The sequence below is a fragment of the Plectropomus leopardus genome, chromosome 16, assembly GCF_026936395.1.
Source record: "Plectropomus leopardus strain MGB_pleo_1.0 chromosome 16, ASM2693639v1, whole genome shotgun sequence".
Classification (NCBI taxonomy): domain Eukaryota; kingdom Metazoa; phylum Chordata; class Actinopteri; order Perciformes; family Serranidae; genus Plectropomus; species Plectropomus leopardus.
In genome coordinates this window covers 31,661,908-31,683,386 of record NC_142191.1, presented here as the reverse complement: position 1 = coordinate 31,683,386, position 21,479 = coordinate 31,661,908, and the positions used below count along the sequence as shown (strand labels likewise).

Genomic DNA, 21,479 nt, shown 5'->3' with positions numbered 1-21,479 from the left:
GACAATATGAGAAATGTTGAACACATTCATGAAAAGTTCCACCTGTTTTTGAGGTTTAATCTTAGGGGGAATCAAAGTTTTCTGGAGTCTCCTTGTTTCTTTTGGACCCTCTTCGTAGCTATTTTGTTGTAAATTTGCTTTGGCCAGGTTGGAATTACCTTAATGTCAGTGAAGCAGTTTCAGTTTCAGCTGAGTGGAGCTGAAATGAGCTGAACTGTGGGCTATTTCAAGAGAAATGGAGAGAAAATGTACAAGAGGGGAGAGAGAGAGAGACGTGAGGGCATGAGCGCTGTTGGATCTGTGACAGGAAACTTTTCTTGTTGCTGCTCGGCTCTTCAGCAGCAGTCACACAGAGGAAAAACATAGGAGAAATGTCCCGCAAATTTCAAGAAATAATAGGATTCAGAAAATTATTTATAAAAAAGATCCAGGCAACTGTATTTAAAAATTAAAATTAAAAATCCTAATTGTATAATTAAAATTATATTTACAGAATTATGTCATCTTTAAGCTTTTTTCCAGGTCATTGCCCTTATTTATTTACTTTAACCTTTCCAGTTATTGTTTGTTTGCAAATTTTAAGGTAAATTTCTTGAACTTTTTTCCTGATTTTCTGCTCAAATCTGTTGGATTTCTTCTGAAGTTGCCTTCTTCCCATGTTTTTGAAAGAAATCAAGCCAATTTGCACAGGTTACAAAGGGTTAACTGACAAATGACTGCAGATTCGAGCCTCACAAAAGTGCTGATTTTCTCAGATTTTATTGGAATACCTGTGTTTGGACTCTTAGTCTGACAGTTTTCGCAGATGTCTCCTTGGTTTGGGGAAATCAAGGGTCATATCAATTAACCCATTAAAACCTAAGCCAATTTATTTAATTTCTTTCAAAAACAAATGGGGAAGGCAACAACCACTTACCAAGACATGCCACAAAAATTAGCAAAAAAAGGGGGGAAAAGGAAAAAAAAGAAAATTATTTGAAAATAAGCATAAAATAAGCCACAAATCAAACAAGAAAATGACCTAGAAAAAAATGCAAAAATTACCTATCTATCTATCTATCTATCTATCTATCTATCTATCTATCTATCTATCTATCTATCTATCTATCTATTTTTTTTCTGTGACATCATTTGAAGTATAACATTGTCATAATTATAAATATAGTTTTCTCAACATTTGTCCCTTTTTTGGATATTTTAATATTTAATATTTTTCTAAATATTTCTTGCAATTTGGTCATTTGTCACGGCCTTTTCCCCTATGTTTTCAAAAGAAACCAAACCAATTTGCTCAGGATCATATAGCTTGTAAAAGCTGTCTGAGTGCAGCACAAGATGATCTGACTGATGATCCAGGTTTCAAAGGGTCAAATAAGCCAACAAGTCATTACAACAAACAACAAAAACAAAAAAACAAAATGGATGAACTGGTAATGAAATGATTTTTAGTTGCAGCTCTGATATGAGTTTTATGAGAACATGCATGTCACTTATCACATGTCGCTCAAATAAGTCATTAATAGAAATGAAATAATAAATCAACAAATTATTTGAGAAAAAAATACTTGCATAATAAATGCATAAATACATACATACATACATAAATATATGTGTATATTATGTATACATAAATAATTTTGTTTCCGTTATGAATGCCACTTTTTGGGGCCATAATGTTGAAATACCAGTTTCAGATTCAGCTGAATGGAGCTGAGTTGTGGGCTATTTCAAGAGCAACAGAGAGAAAATGTACATGTGAGGGAGGGAGAGAGAGAAAGAAACGGAGAGAAAGAGACAGAGGGAGGGAGAGAGAGAAAGAAACGGAGAGAAAGAGACAGAGGGAGGGAGAGAGAGAAAGAAACGGAGAGAAAGAGACAGAGGGAGGGAGAGAGAGAAAGAAACGGAGAGAAAGAGACAGAGGGAGGGAGAGAGCGCGCTGCTGGATGTGTGACAGGAAAGTTTCGTTGCTGCTCGGCTCTTCAGCAGCAGTCACAGCGCTCCGCTTCACTTCACCGTCTGAAATGCACTTGACTGGACCGTGCGGGGTTTGCGGGACTGGATCACCCTGTGAAGTCATGGAGCTCCATCTTCATTTACCGACAGCGCGTCACTGAAGACACACAGTCGCACAACCGGGAGACGTTTTATTTTTTAGAGGATCAACTTTGGAACTAAATGACATTAGTTTACATTTGACGCACCGCGGACACGAGGATGGAGACGCTGTTTTACCTGCTGGCCTTCACGCTGGCCCGGGTTTGCTCGGGTCTGGGATACGCCGAGTCCAGTATTCAGTCGGGACAGAGAGCGGCCAGCAGACACAGGTACGGAATCGCACGTGCGGACACGTTTTCACCTGCGACCTGTTCACCGTTTGGTGGCTTTGTGGCAGAAATGGAGAAGAGATGCTGTTAACAACTTTCATAGGATAAACTTTGCTATGAAATCCATTATGCCGGTCAGGGTACTTCAACTGCGCCTGTGGTTCCCAAAATGAGCTCCGCGGACCGTCACGGGTCCTGTAGGGTCTGCCAGTGGCTCGTTCATAACAAAAATACAAAATAGTGTCCCAGCTAGCTTTTTTTTTGGCTGGTTAGAGCAACATTATCTATAAACATAATATTTTTTGTTAACATATCACATTTCATTTTCTTAAAAAACAATAAAAGTTAAGTAATTTAAGGCCTAAATAACCTCTTAATGTTGCTTTGAAATGTTTTTCTTTGTTCTCATGTAACTTTGTGGGAATGTTTTATAAGAGAACAGTCTATGATCCGTCACCTCTCAACATCCCCTAAACATCCTCAGCATGTTGCAGTTATAACATTACATCTTTGTCAGCACTTAACCTTATGGGAACATTTTTTGCAATGATAAACATCCCTAAAACGTTCTTTGAAAATTAAGTTAAAATGTTCTCTTTAAAACATTGTTGCAACTTGCAGGTAATGTCAGCCAATACTGTGGGAACATTCCCTGCTTGCTAGAGTAGGGCTGAAACACCTGATCGATTAACCCTTTGAAATCTGGATCAACATCATTTTACTTGTGCTGCATTCAGATTAGGGCTGCAAACTGCAACACTTTCTTTAATTGATTATTGGTAAAATAAATGATTGATTCATTAATGGAGTCATTGTTATTTGAAAAAAGAAAAACATGAAAACCGTTGAACTCTGAGCACACTGGTGCGACTTCTTTCAACAACGTAGAAAAAAGGCAATGAGTTAAGTAGGTTATTGCCTCCCTGCTATGTTTTTGAAAGAAAATCAAAACAATTTGCTTAGGTTTCAAAGGGTTAATCGTTTTAAAGAGACATCAGTCCAAATACAGGTAAAATGAGGAAATCAGCACTTTTGTAAAACTGGAATCTGCAATCAATATTCAGTTAACCCTTTGGAACCTGGGCTTGAATTTTTTATTTGTTTATTTTTTTTAAACATAGGAAGCAGGCAATGAGCAACTTTAGAAGAAATAGCCCAGATATAAGCATGAAATTAGTTTAAAAAAAATACTTGAAAATTAACAAACAAACAAAACCTGGAAATTTAAAAATACATAAATAAAAGTGATTGATTTGAAAAAAATGCCTAGATATTAAAATAATTCTGTAAAAAAAACACATCAATTCTGATTATTATAAATATAGTTCAAAATTCTAATTATATAATTAAACAAGTAAAAACAACAACAAGGAAGTGGAAATGTATTTTTAAAAAATATTTTATTCTATTTTTTTTTAAGTATAAAATTGTTATAATCATAAATGTAGTTTTCTGGACATTTTACCCTTTTTATGGATATTTTTCTAAAAAACCCTCCCCTCTTTTTGAAATATTGAAATATTTGAAATATTTTTGCAATTTGATCTCTAAATTAAAAAATAAATTCTCAGTTTTAAAAGGGTCATACAGCTTATAAATGGCATCTGAATACAGCACAAGAAAACTGATGTCGATCAAGGTTTCAATCAGTCAAAACAAACAACCAACCAAAAAAAATGGGGTTGCAGGTGTTAAGTGTTTTACTAGAATGTGCACTTTATTTAATGCCACATAAACTCACTCAAATAATAGATCATTAATAGAAATAAAATAATACATTTGTAAATTATTTGAGATAAAAATACCAGCACCAAAAATCAAAAAAAAAAAAAAAAACTTACATAGGAGGCAGAATGTGGCAAAATCATCTCAATGTTGATCATTTTCTTTATGAATGTCACTTTTTGAGGACATATTGTGAAAATACCATTGCATGCAGAAGTACAAAAAGTGTAAATTGTTATTTTCAGAGGAAAGATGTCATTGGTGACACCACAGGGGCCCTCTGTGAGTGCGGGGTGATGGCTGGGTGACGGGATGTGATGAGTCCGGGGGCCAGAGCTGGACAGGGCTTACAGGGATTATAGATATTTACTGTTTCAGGGCCCCGAGTGAGGAGTTTTCATGGGGCCTGGAGTTTCTTGCAGCTTCAGCCTTGTTGGAGGGGAATTCATCATTTTGGCAAGTAAATGTGAGTGGACTCTACAGGGAGTAATGAGCTGCAGGGGAGATGAACTTTGGACGTCATTAATCCAGAAGACTGATAGTGTATAGTGTTGGAATTTGAAATTGAGTGATTCAGATTTAGGATTCCTAAACTGCCATCTTGGCCTCTTTTATGGAACGGTGAGGAAATCATTTTGATCTTAGAAGCGGCTGATTGATAGTCTCTCGTAAATTTTAGAGATGTCTGTTGGGGTCCCTGCTCATAAAGCTGTTAATGCTGTCAGTGAGCCAACACATGCGTGTTTTTATTGTGCTGTTGCAGCCCCGTGGTGTGTTATTAGCATGTAATTGAGCTTCTGCCTGTTGGACGCCCCCCTCACCTCTGCGGACACATGTGTGACTTGTTCGTGTGCGTGGAAATGAAGGAGTAAGGATGTTTGGTAAAATGAATGGCTGAGAATGTGTGTGTGTGTGTGTGTGTATGAATAAAAGGGAGAATGAATGACAGAGTCCATCTCTCACATATGGTATGTGTCTGTCTGCATGCCTGCATGTGTTTGTACTTAGTGTGTGTGTGTGTGTGTGTGTGTGTGTGTGTGTGTGTAAGGCAGGCCAGGCTTCTGGGATCTGCAATATGAGCTTCTGTCAGGTTTCTCTCCACATCAGAGCTCAGTGTGCGGCTGCTGCCTGACTGATGAGCCCAGAGTGTATTAAATATCGGACATAGCCGCCGTGATGTCACCCACTGGTTTATGGACTCCTGTGTTTAAGCCTAGGGTATGGCACAGGGTCCCAGGAAGTGCGTTGTGCTTTGAAGCTAATTTTCATAGTGGCCAGAAAGAGTAATTACATCTGTCACAACTTTTTAATTCATGTACATGGTGAAAAAAACATCTGTAGGTTGGTGGATAATTTTTTATGTAGCGTCACAACTGATGCAAAATGACTCGTTTTACTGTCTGGATTTGATCCAGTCGGTCCGACCACATTTGAAAGGCCTAGAAACTGCACAATTAAATCATTTTATCCCTATTCGAGCTAGCCAAGCTATGTAGTACAGCTTTGGTTTACTATGACAGTGCTCATGATAATGCTTATAAAACAGTCTTTAAACTATTGAAACAAAATGTACTTTACAGAAAACTGAATATTAGACTTCTGACCCCTAATTTCCACCTGATCCGTGTTTGGTCCGGCTCCGCTTCGTCACGGCAGATGGAGCAAATAGATTACACTCTAGTCTATGTGTTATGTTCCACTGGCTCCGCTGCGATTCGAATCGACTCTGTCTTAGCTCCATCTGTCCGGATCCTTGCGACTCAGTCATGCAAGGCTTCTGTTTTTGCCGGACGCCAGAGCACTTTGCATCAATTAAGCAGAGGACAGACAGGAAATTAGACAGCGACAAAACATTAAAACATACGCTTAACTTTCAGAATAAAACACCCCTTGTTAACGTCTGATCGTGTGTCACGTAACTACATCGACAAAACGTCACAATGAGCAGATCCAGGCCTGTATTCAGATCAGAGGTTTTCGGAGATCACCACTGACACTATAGACACATCCTTTATATAAGGACAACCATAGAAAGGAAATGGCCATATTGGGAGTTATGGGAGTGAATGGAGTTATTACTTCTTCTTCTGTACTGATATAAATGCGCGACTCTGTAATTCAGCGGGAACTCCTCGGTCTCGCCACTCCAGCTGAACCGGCAGTGCTGCGCCATGTCGGACTCAAACCGCAACTGGTGGGAGTTGCCGGATGAGGGAACAGTGAAAAAAACCACAGCTGAACCGTTCCGCAACGCACATGCAAGATAGAAATCCTGGGTGATGCTGCACCCTTAATTATACATAACTTTAAATGGGCGAGTTATTTAAAAATTCAATCCTGGAACAGTTGTCATGAATGATGAAATTAGCTACACAAACCAAAACCGTTTTTCTGCCAGGCTGTAAACATGTTTATTTCAACTGTTAAGTTGACCATTTTAACATGGAGGTCTATGGAGATTGGCTAACTTTTGGAGCCAGCCTCTAGTGGCTGTTAGAGGAACGTCAGTTTTTGGCACTTGTACGTTAGCTTCATTTTTCAGCTCTGGATGTTGCTGCTCGGTGATGACACATGAATGGTTGGTCTCTTTGGTGTATGATGGAGCTGAACTGTTGGATACTGTGAATGACATAAAGAAGGAGGCATACAAAGAGTTTGGCACAGGGCAAAAGATGGAAAACATTTTTAAAAAAATGGAAATAAGGATAAAAAGTCATGATAAGGATATGTAATTAGAAGAGAGGGAAAAAGATAAAATATCTGAAGGAGAGAGGGTGAGAGGAAAAACAAGAAAATAAGACAAGAAACTGTAGAGGGAGAAAAGAAACAGAAGATCTGTTGAGAGGAGAGAGAAGGCGAGCAGGCGTGACAGGAGAGAATGAAGGAGTAAGGAGGTGGGGAGGAGCAACACGACAGGAGAAAAGACAGACTGACAGTGGAACAGAAGATAGGGCCTGGGTCCTTAAATGCCTTTCCCCTGCTGAAACCAGTAAGCTATGAAGGAGTCTGTATGGCTGGCCTGTGACGTACACACACACACACACACACACACACACACACACACACACGTACACGCACACACTCACAAAAATAAACCACACGGACACACAAAGTGACGCATCGGGGGGAAGAATGCGCTGGCCCGTGGCATTGCGGTTTGCCCCTCTGACATCCGTTTGAACTCAATTGATCTGTTTTGACAGATGTGTGAAGTATTCCATAAGTGATAAAGGCTGCTGAATGAAGTGGAGACATCCAGCAGGGTCTTACAGCAGGCTCAGGAGGACCCCGAGCTGTCCGACACATCTCCTGCCAAAATGTCAGAGCAGCACGTCATCCCGCCAGCTCCAGACGGCGGCGCAGGAAGAGAGGAAAGAGCGGCTGGATGCAGGTGGACTGCTGATCTGTTTAGGCTTATGGACAGTATGAAGGACAAAATGTTACATCACCACTGGAGGGTGGATTGGATTAGATACAGAGCGCGCTTCTTCAATGTCTTTCTCGCTCGTGGTTTTCTTTACATTAGTGCTATCACACGTTACTGGAGTTCAGTTGTTTTTTTATGGCCTACTGCTTTGTGGTTTGTAACAGGAAAAGCACAAAAGCCACAGAAACAAACACTGTATTCTGGGGCCATTAGCTCAATAATGGGCAAAAATACGTGGACAAGCCAAATAAATTAGGTAACAGCATGAAAAAAAATCTGTATGCTTCTGCATAATCTAGGGTTGCCCCTCACTCTCAGTCAGCTGAGATTATTTCAAGATGAGCAGTCTGGTTTGGGGTTTTTTCGCAAGTCAGAGTGCTTTGTAGTGTACTTCTGGAGGCGTTTTGGTTCCCTGATTTTGCTGTGGAGTGAGTGCTCTTGACTTACATGCTGCTTTTTGGTTTGTAGTATAAACTCAAAGATTCGAAACATCAGTCAGAGACCCCTCATTTTACCCAGATTGCTTTAAGTCAATCAGTCGGCTCTTGTTTATTTTCTGCTTGTCAGCGTGTAGTGTACATCTGCGGATGTTTGGGTCCCCAGAATTTGCTGCATGGTGAGTGCTCATGACTTACATGCTGCTCTTTGGTACAAAGAGCTGCGGACATGCAGGCAGCGGCACAGAGAAGGAGAGAGGAGAGACTTAATGCAACACATTTTATTGCTTTTGTTTGATGTTTAGTGAACTCATGGAATAAATTGTACATCAGTGTTTTAGGTTGATAGAATATCTACGGAGCTACCCTTGATGGTGCAGTGGGTTTAGGCCATCTGGGCACAAAGACAGAATAATTGTCAGTAATTAAAGATGCACCAAAACTTTGATGGTTCAAAATATAGCCAGCCTCAGATTGGCATTTCACCTTGTAATACTGACATTGTTTTGGAACTGTGTCCGTGACTTTCATTGCTTTCTGTTGGTTGCAAGTTGCTCATGAAAGATGACCATCATGAACAAAACGTGTCGACATATTTGGTTGTGGCTGTAAAACCGTTGTCCTACATTGCACAGTGAGAGCGGTTCAGTGATGGATATCATGACATGCGATAAAAGGCCTGATATAAAATTCTGACATTTTTAAAGATTGTTTTTTTGGCATTTTTGCCTTTATTAGATAGGACAGAAGATTGATAGTGTGATAGGGAGAGAGAGAGGGGATGACATGCAGCAAAGGCAAGCTGGAATTGAACCCGTGGCTGCTATAGCAAGGACACTGCCTTCATTCATGGGGCACCTGCTTTATGCACCGAGCCACCCGACACCCCAAAATTTTGACATTTTTAGACATTTGGGATGACCCTAACACTGTGTGGCTGCTGTTGTATATTGACCAACCAATAGAAATGCAGCATGCACTGATCAGCGCCACACTGCTAAATGCGGTTAGATGCTAATAAATACTCCAAGCTCTCGTTGCAAAATTGGCATGCCAAGTTGGCCTCTTTTCCCTAACCACAACCTCGTCCACATTTTCCTCCTCAGACATTTTTTGACACACATAAATCACACTATAACAAGGGCTGGATTCATGTTTGTTTCATTTTTCTTTTACCACGACAGTGACGTAGAGGGATGACGCACACTGGTGAATTTGATCTTGCGTATTGACAATCAGTTGACATATGTTATAGCCTATGTTTCAGTTGCCGTTGTCATCATAATCTGCGTGCATCAATCTTGATGTAGTTTATTAGATCAATGTCACACAGTGTAGCTGCACTGGATTTATGAGATTGATACAAGCTCACAGTTTATGTCAGATGACAAGCAAAAAGTCATTCCCCCAAATTCTGCAGATTTTCATTATGAATCGCTGAAAAGTGTGAAAACTGAAAATCCCATTTGGGTCTAGTTATTCATGATGATTTAGAGGGATTGCTTTTGTCTATTTATTGTTTTTTTAGTGAAATCCTGCAAAGTGTATCTTTAAGCTTCCTTAAATAATAACCGCAGAGCACTGGTTCCAGTGCAGGAGTCGTTTCTTTACGAATTATTTTCAAAGAAGCAATTATGCAAAAGCTGTGACAGCATTATTTATCTTCCACAATTTACTGTGGGATTGTGAACAAGCGTGGTCACTACAATAATGATAGCATGCCAGAATGCGACTGTATGTCGCCAGGAGATTAGACTGTGACCGGATTGACCTCAGAGAGGATCCACATTCACTTCATCTGTGTGGTTCTCCACTCTCTGCTAATTAGGCCAGTAAATAGATCTCATTCGATATGGTAATGTGAATGTGGGAAAAGAGATTCTTTCCGGTCTCAGCCATTGTAACTTAATTACCATAGTTCCCAGCATGCAGTTCATTCCAGAAAGCTTTCTTTACCTTGTTTAGATAAACTTACGGAAAACTATAGAGATTTGGACCCCTTCCCAACATTCACCCCATCCAACCACACATCAACAACTCCAACTATACACCTCCTCTTAACCCTTTGAAACCTGGAGTGACATCACTTTTTATTGTGCTGCTTTTAGACGCCTTTCACAAGCATTTAAACCTTTGAACAAGGAATTTAGTTGTATTTAGTTGTATGTAATGAGCAACTTAGTAAGAAATGTTTCAGAAATTGCAAGAAATGCGTTATAACTACAATAATTGTAGCTATCGTAATTACAAATTTAAAATTATGTAGCAGAATTTTTTGAAATTCTAAAAAAAATAATATTTTTTCCATTTTCTTTTGTCTTCCTTTTTACTTTTTATTAATTTTTAAAAAAATTTATTTATTTAATCTTTTTTATTATTTATGCATTTATTTTATATGATTATTATTATTATTTATTTATTTCTAATTTTTAGGTAATTTTTTTTTGTACTTTTACAAATTTCTTGACTTTCTCAACTTTGGGTCATTTCTCCTTGCGTTGCTTATTTTCTTCTCCCAGTGTTTTTTTTTTTTTTTTTTTAAAGAAATCAGTTTTCTCAGGTTTCAAAGGGTTAACTTAAACAATATATGAAACCAAATGACAAGACTTAGAAATAGTGAACTTCTGAGCAGCTAATTAAGTTTTACCTGCATAAATGGCCTGTGCTATTTTGGGGCACCAACAATTTTAAGGGCTTTGAGAGGGCTTATGTCTCGAATGCACACGTCTCCATAAATGGTTAAAATTCAAGTGAGCCACAAAAAAAGTCCTGCGGCCCTCTGAACGTTGACATATCGGAGCAATAATGCTAAAGCAAATGGCAGTATCGCCGACATTCTCTATATATCTTCGTGACCGCCAGGCTAAACAATCAGAGCTGAGTTTACACAGTCACGCTGTCCCTTAATGCTGGAGCAGGTCCAAAGGGAAAAATGGTGTGTGTGTGAGTAAAACTCCACTTTTAAGACAGTGCAGAGAGACTAGAAGAATGTGTGTGTCTGCCTTTGTGTTTGTCTGTCGGCGTGCGACCACTCGAGCATGACTGAGTGCACTCGAGTGTGTGTGTTGTCGTGTGTGACAGTCTGTGTGCTTTGCGGTGTGTGTACAGGGGTATACCTTTACAAGGACGTCGGAGGGGTGCTTGACCTCTGTAACACAGTTCAAAAGCAGAGACACACCCCCCCTTCCATCCACTCATTCAGGGCGCCATCCACGCCTTCCCTTGAAGCTAAATGAAAGATCCCACAACAATAGGCGCCGCCAAGTGATTTCTTTGTTAAAGTAGTAAACCTCAGCTCCCCTTTCTTTCTTTCATTCCTCCTTCCTCCCACTCACTCTGTGTCACTTCAGTCAGTGACTTTTCCACCGTCCTCCTCTGCAGGCTCATGCAGAGACGCTGTTGGATAAAATTTTGCGTGTGGGACGAGATGTCAGACCGCGGCTTCCTGCTCGGCTGTGAGGTTTCTGTGTGCTGTTTTATAAGGAGGTGAAATTTATTGGGGGATAAAGTGATGCTCAGACAGGTGCAAGAGTTCCACTCATGCTGAGTTATGGCTCAATAAATAAAAAATAAGATGTCAGGATGGAGGTTTCACTGCTCGGTGGCTGGCAGAGAAGTCATGAAAACACTGTTACTGTGTGTGTGTGTGTGTGTGTGTGTGTGTGTGTGTGTGTGTGTGTGTGTGTGTGTGTGTGTGTGTGTGTGTGTATGTGTGTGTCTGTGAGAGAAGGACAAAATGTGTTTATGTTCATTAACATGTGTGTAATAGTGTTGAGACTGTCTTCCTGTGCTTATTTGTAAGTCAGTCTGGGTTTGCTTTTTCAAATGTTCAAAGTCAAACAGCTCCTGATTTGCTAATCCTACTTTGTGTGCCAATATTCTCTTATTTGGAGTTCTGGAGAGATAAGTCACACTTTTTAGCGTTGTGTTTCCTTGACTGCACGTTTCATCATGTGTCCATATTAACACGTTCACACTGTGGGCCCAAATCTGATTTTTTTGCCTTCCTATGTAACCATAGACTCTATATAAAGATGGACAACATGACAGCTCCCCCAAAGTGTAGCTTTTCAATCTGTATCGCCCCCTGGTGTCAGACTGCATTATAGGTCATAAAGCCCTCCCCTCCATGTTAGTGAATGGTACATAGGCCAAACTAAAAACTCAAAGTACACTCCAAATAAATGTCTCCCAAAGATGGTTTCTGTTACTGAAGGCAGTTCTCATGACCCTGATGTTTGCTCAAGTGTTTGTTTTTATGATAAGTTCGGCTTTAATTAGTTATTCAATTTAGTTCTACAAAAAGGGGGCTTTTCTGCCATGATTGACAGATGCGACAGTTAATGTGTGCAATCACATTCATTGTAGGTGCTCGTGATTGTTCGGATGGGTGTTTTGGCGGGAACTCCCCCACAGCCCTCAATGACATCACCATCGCAAGATGGCAATGTCTGTATCTCGGGGGTAAGTAGGGGCGCATTGGCCATCTTTATATACAATCTGTGTGTGTGACCCAGATGTGATTGTTTAATGCCAGTGTGAACAGCACCAATCACATGGAATCTGATCGTTTTCAAATTAGATCTGGGCCTCTTTCATATGTGGTTCCAAGTCAGATACAGATCTGATTTTTGAAATGTGACCACAGTCATGTGACCCGCATCAGAATTCAGTGCGACTTTTACGTCACTCTAGATCGACGTCCTTCTGTTAAATGAAGAAAACTTTGTCAGCCCGTCCATCTGTCTGTTTGTCAGTCTGTACCCATTTTTCTCCTCGATGGGTTGCCCAATCAACCTGAAATTGCACATGGGCTTTGAGAATTGCCACAGGTAGAGACTGAAGAAGCCCTTATTATTCACTCACTGCCCGTGTCTGTTTTGTGACGTCTTGTCTTTACTCTTGGCATGTGGGCAGCATCAGGGCCATTTTCACAATAAGTGGAACAATAAAAGACATCAAACTCAGCATGTGAGTTTTTTCAGATGACGGATTAAAAGAAATGCGTTTAAAAAAATCAGACTCAGTGTGCAAAGGCCTCCAGGGTTAAGGTTAGGAGGTGGGGGTTCACTCAGAGTTCACACGGTTCCGAACACTGGTCTCCTGGGGAGAGTCCCATGTTCTTTGCTTTTTATCCCTCAGCTTCTGGCCCCCTAATTCAGACCAAACTCATCTTTGAATTCGGTCATCACTAGGCGGATTTTCATTAACGCTTAAATTGCTCAGATTGTGAATAGAAAATACACCTAATGGAAACACGTCAATTTAGAAAAAACTCCTGTTTATTGCAAAAAAAGTTTTTATGCCTTTTATCATATTTCAGGTGATTTAAAAAAGCTAGATTTCACCAAACTGCAATGTAAACACTTTTCGGCTTTTCTAGGTCACATGTTGCTATGGCTGTGTTCCTGAGGGCATGATGTAGCAGGTGCTACAAGAGCTGTTAGTGCCAGAGAAGCAATCACAGAGGAGTAACATTCACATCCTGAGCTGCAGCAATACTATACTAAACTCAATGGTCACACAGTTTTGTCAAACTAACCAAGGTAACAACCAGATCTAAACAGCGGGCTAACGACTGGACTGGGACAAAGCAGAGCAGGCTCAACAACCTGACGCAGTTTCCCAGCATGTACTCCACATCTCCACCAAAAGTCCACAAGTATCATGCACCGTTAGCAACACCGCATCATAGAAGTTAGTCAGCACAGCACCATAAAAAACTCACTTCCACCTTTTTTACCAGCAAATTCTCCTGAACAAAGTGGCTCACCCATGAGCAACATCCTGTATCTTTTTATCTTCATCTTTTCAGCACAATCTGATCCCACGAGTCAGGCTGGTGAGTCAGCCCTTTGACTCTTCACCCATCCGTTCCTCAAAACAGATGGAGGAAGATCAGGCAGTGAGGCCTCATGTTCTGCAGGCACCCAGACTTTACAGCACTCCGAAACAGGCAGGTCTGATCAGACGCATCACAGCTCTGTGCACACGCCATGGTGCAGGCTGGAAAACCCCCTGGATCACTCCCACTCCCACTCCCACTCTCCCACTCTGCCTGGCAGTGTGACACACACTGCCAGGCAGAGTGGGGAGTCAGCCACACTGCCAGCTGCTCCCAAACTGAAATATCCTGGGAACACCTGCAGGTGTTGACTGACTGCACTTCATCATATTGGGGAAGTCAGCCAGATGTGGATTTGCCAAACCAATCATCAAAGAACCAGTGGTGACAAAGGTCGCCTGTGTCTCGGCCGAAAAGTTACACTTGAACACACCACAAAAACTACAACCAACTGGAGCATATGTTCTGCAGTACCAGCTAATTTTAATTTTTATTGATACTGATACCATCATCAAGACTCCTTAACAATCCGAGTCCTTATCGATAGCACTACCAATACGCTATTATTTGGTGGAAAGGCAAAGCAACTTTTTTTTTTAATATTTAGATTTAAATATTTACTTTATAAAGTCTTAGTAGTTTTAATGATGAATTGTAAGATGTTGATGTTACATTTGATTGCATCATGACCACGTTTTATTTACCTTTGCCTAGTAGTCCTTTTACTGATCCGACCTTGAACAAAACCTTATGGAGCCTGTTCATTTAGCTAATTAGCTCTTATCCTGCCGATTTCAACATGCATTTCAACGTTGCATTACTATTTTTAACTGATGGGACTTGCTACAAAGTTTGGGTGTGCTTCCCACTTCTACTGTGAGTGGATGATGATCAAGATGGTGCCAGTGTCTGAGTTTTTTTGTTTGTTTGTTTGTTTCAACACAAGGACAGTCAAAGGTACTAGATTTAGGTTTAATTTGATGCACTGTGTTGATGTGCTCAGCCATGGAGGTTGTGTTCGTCTTCGCTTGGTTTAAAACTTTATTGGACAGTCGATGTATGCAGACTGTGATTGGATTTAAATAACTCAACTCAAGCAGTAAAGTTATGCTATAAGACCCATGGGACTTGTTAGCAGTATTGATTAGCTCAAACATGATCGATTTGCAGGTTTTGAAAAAAGCAGAACTGGGGCCTCAATAGAAACGGGTATCGATCCCCATCCCTAGTACCAGCAAATGGCAGTTGTCTGTGCCAAGACTGACAGGACGGATTCAAGACGCCTCATTACACCCACAGATGGCCAGCAGTTGGCCTGGTGTGTCAGGGCCCTCAGACTTCATATAAGTCTCGCCACTTGTAAAACTGTAACATGATGTAAGACAACACTTCTGCTAAAAAAATCTTTGATCTTACAAGAGAGAAGACTATAAAGATGAGGACTAACTGGTTGGTTTGCCAATCCAAACCTGATTAACTCTCCCTCCTCTGATAAAGAGCAGAACTCAACCACTTTCAGAAGTTTCTCTGAGGGAAGCATGGGACTCAAATGGGGCCAAACTATACCCCCAGTACTCCGTACATATTTAGTATCTCTGGGATCTCCATCAGAATCTGAAATCAAGTTCTGTAAACAGTGATTGGTTGCACAGCATGAGTCACTCAGATCTGAACAATGTCAAAGTCCAAATCTAAAAGAAAGCACTGTGCTGGAGTTTGACATTTTGTCTTTATCTGCTGCAGTCTGATAAACACTCTACAAATACATATTGTAGTCATAAACAGTAATATGTGCAGGATTGGCCTGTTTATATGCAGTGTTTTCCTGTGGTGCTGGTACAGTGAAGGAAACAGGGCGATTAGCTGCTGAATGTGCCATTGAAGGGAAACAGAAGACTCACCCTCGCTCTAAGGCTGAGCCCAGACACCCTATGGAGGAGGCTCGTTTTTGCAGCTTGTATCCACAATCTCATTCTTTCACTCACTACCCAAAGCTCATGACTGTAGGTGGGAGTTATGACGCCACCGGACCAGTAATTCCAAAGCTTTGTCTTTTGGCTCGGCTCCTTCACCACCATGACAGCAGTGCCACGCCAGCATCATTGCGGACGCTGCACCAAACCGCCATCTCATGTTCAGCTCTACCTTCATTCTTGAACAAGACTTTGAGATTTGAAAGCCTTCGTTTGGGGCAGTAACTCTTTCCAGAGAGGGCAATTAACCATTTTCTGGCAGAGAACCATGCCTTCAGACTTGGAGGTGCTGACTCTCATCCAGACCGCTTCGCACTTGACTTCAAATTGCTCCAACAATTGGACTCCTGAATGTGTGTGTGTGTGTATACATACTGTATATATATATATGCTTGTATTGTATTTAATACACATGGGAAAGATCTTAGGACATTTGTAGGATTTTAGGACATAGGATTTAAGGGCGTTTCTCTGATTTTAGGATGTTTGTGGATTTTTGGATGTTTTTAGGGTTCAGGACAATTCTGGGATTTTAGGACCTTTTTAGGATTTCAGGACATTTCTAGGATTTTAGGTAATTAGGGGCTTAGCTAGGACCTCTGGGGGGAGTGTGGGGGATCCTATAAAATATAAAAAATGACATGTCATATGGCATGTTATATCAAAATATCAATATAATCAGTATCAATAATATCAATATGCTGTATTGTCCACCCTGAGGGCGGCACGGTGGCTTCGTGGTTAGCACTGTTGCCTCACAGCAAGAGGATCCCCTGGGCGGGGGCCCTTCTGTGCGGAGTTTGCATGTTCTCCCCGTGTCTGCGTGGGTTCTCTCCGGGGTCTCCGGCTTCCTCCCACAGTCCAAAGACATGCAGCTCAGGTTGATTGGTGACTCTAAATTGTCCTTAGGTGTGACTGTGAGTGTGTATGGTTGTCTGTCTATGTGTGTCCGCCCTGCAATAGTCTGGCGACCTGTCCAGGGTGCACCCGCCTTCTGCCCAATGACAGCTGGGATTGGCTCCAGCCCACCTGTGACCTTTACAAGGACAAGCGGTTGGGGATAAGGAATGAATGAATGAATGTCCACCCTGACCATTTTGTCATATCCATGTTTACTTGGCAGCAGTTTATAAAGCTATATGTTGAGGCAAAGTGGAAAAATCAGCAAGTTAGCATCACATCCTTATTATATTTGTGTGTATTTGCGTGTGTTTTTGGCTGTGTGCGTGTGTGTGTGCTTGTAATTGTATTTTACACTCATGGAAAACATGCCAAGTCTAGTTAGTGGACTTTCATCTTGGCAATTTCTCAGAGGCCATTTGGATTAATGGGACTTTATAGGATTACTGTTAGGAATGCTTCACTTCACGCTGGTTACAGAGAGAGAGAGAAAGGCCCGTGGGTTTTTGCTGAAAAGTTTGAAGGTGTCATTCATGCCACAGAACACTTGTATGCAGGCACACATGAACAAACTCCCTGTGCTGTTTTTGTGAATGCCTCAGCCCAGACACACCGACCCACACATACACACACACAAACACACACCCACACACTCTTTCAGTGCTACACTAACACTTAGTCATCCTCCTACAAATATAAAAGCTCCTCTTATGCACTGAAAGGAGAAGCCCAAGATGGAAACATGGAAAATGCACCATCAGGGGGAGGGAGTGTGTACAGTACATAAAGTGTGGGTGTTTGGAGTGTTTGTGCGTGTATATACAGTATCTGTGTGTGTGTGTGTGTGTGTGTGTGTGTCCACATCTGTGTCTGCTCAGTAGTGAAAAAAAGAGACACAGTGAAGTTTATTTATATAAAGCGCAGTGGCTGTTCTCTGTCAGCGCAGATAGAGTGTGAATGCTGCCAGCTCCATGCTTTATCTGCTGTGTGTGTGTGACCCCGGGAGTCAGCGTGCAGGATAATAGATTGGCAGTGGCGATCCACTGAATCACATTGACAAAAAAACAACACGGCGGGACTACACAGCCGTTTAGATTTATCACCGCTGTCTCATTTTACATGCCGTCTATCCCTCCTGTGTTGCTCCAGCTCCTGATGGAGATGTTAGATTCCCCCTTTTCTCTCAGAAACTTTGAGTCCAACATACACAGCGCAGTATAACAAACCGCAGATAACCCAGCAAAACGCTGCGCGGCGTAATGCAATAAGAATCACTGCGATGGACCGCAAGTCTCTGGAAACACATGCTGCGTTTGGCTGATGCATGGGGACAGAGTTTCGCTGTGAGTCACCGGTGCTCCGAGGCTCTGATAGAAACATTTTAAATACAACGTAACAAACCGCAGAGGAGCACAATGCATAGCTGGAGGAGTCCATGCGGATGCAGAACCGCAGATCTTTGGAAGGCAAGTTGCAGAACTGTTTGGATGCATGAACACTAGGCTGGTTTCAGCCAAATGACTTTCACTGATGCTTCGCTCGAGCGTGACTCCAGGCTGAGCTGAACCCTCCCACCAAATTAAATTTCAAATCAGCTCAGAGCAACACGATACGCTGTGAAAGTGCAAAATGAGCTACATTTACGTTTTTTTTGGTGCATTTTTCTGCACACAATGTTTTTCTGTAATCCATACTCCTGTGTTTTTACGCCTCAGTGCCAGCAACAGCCATGGCCGGGAGCATTACGTCTCCAGAGTGTTCCTTCATCTATCTCATTCTCATGAACGCAATAAATATCAGTCAGTCATATTTCTTTTGGACCTTACTGTTATCTGAAGAGCGGATTGTTTCAGACAAATAAAGATCGGTGCAGTCAGAGAGGAAAAGAGCTTCCGATTCTCTGCATTGTGAAAATGGAAAAAAGCAATAATTGTAAAGCATTCTTTGAATTCTCCTGATAAATTACCGTAAAGTTAGGCTATGTCATTGTTTAAAGTAAACTTCTTACCTTTCTCATTACTTGACTTATGGAAATACATCATTGGGTTTTTCAAAAGAGTGCTTCTAGTGGTCATCCAAATATATGACCATGTAGGTTCGTATTCCCTCTAATATAAGCCAGGGGAGCACTTCTTAAGTAAGCACCCCTACAGCTGGACAACAGAATCACACACACAACTGTTAACACAGATTTAAACATGTACTTAGTAAGCTGTGAAACGTCACAGTTGCACCAAAACTACATGGTTAGGTTTAGAAAAAAGATGGTTTTGCGTAAGAGGGAAGCTGTTTCTCAGGAGATATTAAAGAAGTATGAAAAAATGGTTAAAAATGTATGGGGGGAAATAAGCTGGACAAAGACAAAATATTTTGAATTTCCTTTTCCTCTGGGATTTTAGATTTGAAAAAACAAACTTAAAACTTGCAAGTGCTTTCCCAGCTGTAGTTCTCAGACACTGACGGTTGAATTTAGATTGTGACGTCTTGTAACCAAAGTTCAGTGTCTGGACAACCTTTCATGCCAACGTTAGTTTGGTGTAGAATACTGACGACAGATGACATTTAACTTTGTTGCTTTTAAATTGTTTTGTTGAGTAACCAAAATCCAACGTCTTTCAAATGGTTCTGTGCCAACGTCGACTTGACATAGAATAACGACATTTAGTGGTGAGGTCTGGAGACCAAAACCTAGCACTGGCAAAACGTCCACACATAAGATTATAACGTCATTACTCATTTGAAATATAATCATCTTGATTGTCATTCCAACCACAATTTAACATCTGTCCAACGTGATAGTCCAACGTCTTTCTGATGTCATTCTGATGTCCACTGCCAGCTGGGTACAGGAGTTATTCGAACCGCTTTAGAAATCGGGTTGCATCAGGCATTGAAGACGAAGCTCCAATGGTCCTCTCTCTAATCACAGATTTGAGGACTTTTCTTGGATTTTAGGATGGTTTCCAGGTTTTAGAACACTTTTAGGATGAAAGGATGACTCTTGGAATTCGTGATGTTTCTAAGATTTTAGAACATTTGAAGGATGTCAAGATAATTGTAGGATTTTAGGACATTTCTAGGATTTTACGACATTCCTTGGTTTTTAGAAGGTTTGTTAGACTTCAGAAGATTTGTAGGATTTAAGGACATTTGTAAGATTTCAGGACATCTCTAGGATTACAGGACATTTCTAGAATTTTGGGAAGTCTTAATGATATTTGGACATTTCTAATATTTAAGGACATTTTAAGGATTGTTGCACTGTTGTAGGGTTTTATGACATTTATTAGATTTTGGGACATTTCTAGGATTTCAGGATGTATCTAGGTTTGCAGGACATTTTCTAACATTTCTAGGATTTTAGGACATTGCAGGGATTTTAAGGACATTTATAGTATTCAGGAGGGTTTTAGTGCAGTTCTAATATTTTAGGACATTTCTGGAATTTCAGGACTTTTCTAGGTTTTTGGGACATTTCTAGGATTTTAGGACATGAGGGTCTTAGCTAGGACCTCTGTTAGGGGGTTGTGGGAGAACCTCCACTGGCATTTATTTTTCTTTTCTTTTTTTAACAAACAAACTCTATTTTGATGCTGTTTTATGCACTCTGGCACCTTATGTATACTTTAAGTACAAAAACAATTCACAATGTGAATCACTTTATTTTCATTGTGAATAAGAAAATGGTTTGGGGGCCACCCAGCACCCGATGAGTGGCCAGATTTGGCTTGCAGGCCATAAGTTGGGTATCCCTGCTATAGGGTATTAACTGTGATTATTGAGCCTTGTCAGTTTATGAATGCTCACCATTACATAACTTTAAGTTTCTTCTAATGATGCGACCTGATTTACCCGTCAGTCAGGATTTTAGACTTATGCAGTCTAAGCCCAGCTTACATTACCTCAAACATCTCTGGCATTTCTGTACATTTATTTCATGTGAAGTATCAGCTGACAAATGTGTGAATACTGCAATAAGTAATAAGATGGTGGACTGTTGAGTCTGACACTTCATTAGATCTGTTCACTTCACGTACAGTAGCAACAGGAACAGGGGGTCATGAGGTAGAGGGGAGGATCCACACATGATGAAGTCTTTCTGTCAGTCAGACCAGCTCAGGAATGAACGGGGAGGACCAGTGTAGGGGGAACCAGGGAGAAGGGGAGTCACACAGGAAGAAAGAATATAAGTGGAAAGGGTTGTCAAGAGATGGAGATAATAAACAGAAGAGGGGTCGACGGATTATCAACCTGGCCAATTATCAGGGCTGATATTTGGCATTTTGCAGATTATCTCTATTGGCAATTTATTTTAAAGATTACTGATAAAATTAAACACTTAAAAAGTGCAAGGAAAGTAACAGCATGGGAGAAATTTTTAATCTGTAAAACCTCAGGAAGCTAATTTTATTTACATTTTCACTAGACTTAATAAAAAAAAGCTACTGGGAACTTGCTGTATATGATGATGAACGTTTCAGTTTTGGTTTAACATTTGCCAAAGGCATTTAAACAAAGTTTTGTGTTGGAGTTTGTTTTATTCCAAATTTTAAATATTGACAAAGATTTTCAATTTTTTTGTAAATGCATATCACCTCCATATATTGATTATTGGTTAAAAGTTAAAAAGTTAAAAAAAAAGAAAGACAGGTCAAACAATAAACCAACTAACCCTAACAAATAAAGTACTTAAAATTATTTTAAATGTATAATTATAACTAATTAAAACACAGTTTTCTTGACATTTTTCCCCAAGCTTTTAAAAACATGTTTTTCAATATTTAAAATTTTCTTGCAATATGGAGGACATTTCATGGCAAGTTTGTTACATTTTTTTTCTTTGAAAGA

The 21,479-nt window shown here is 40.5% G+C and overlaps 1 protein-coding gene across 1 annotated transcript in view; it reads left to right on the top strand.

Annotated features, from left to right (window-relative positions):
* Positions 1-1,869: 1,869 nt before the first annotated feature.
* Positions 1,870-21,479, top strand: part of emilin1a (elastin microfibril interfacer 1a) — a 42,708-nt gene continuing 23,098 nt past the window's right edge. Inside the window, exon 1 of the mRNA XM_042503256.2 lies at positions 1,870-2,324. Within this exon, the coding sequence (XP_042359190.2) occupies positions 2,215-2,324 (110 nt within the window). The 5' untranslated portion in view covers positions 1,870-2,214. The remainder of the gene's footprint in view (positions 2,325-21,479) is intronic.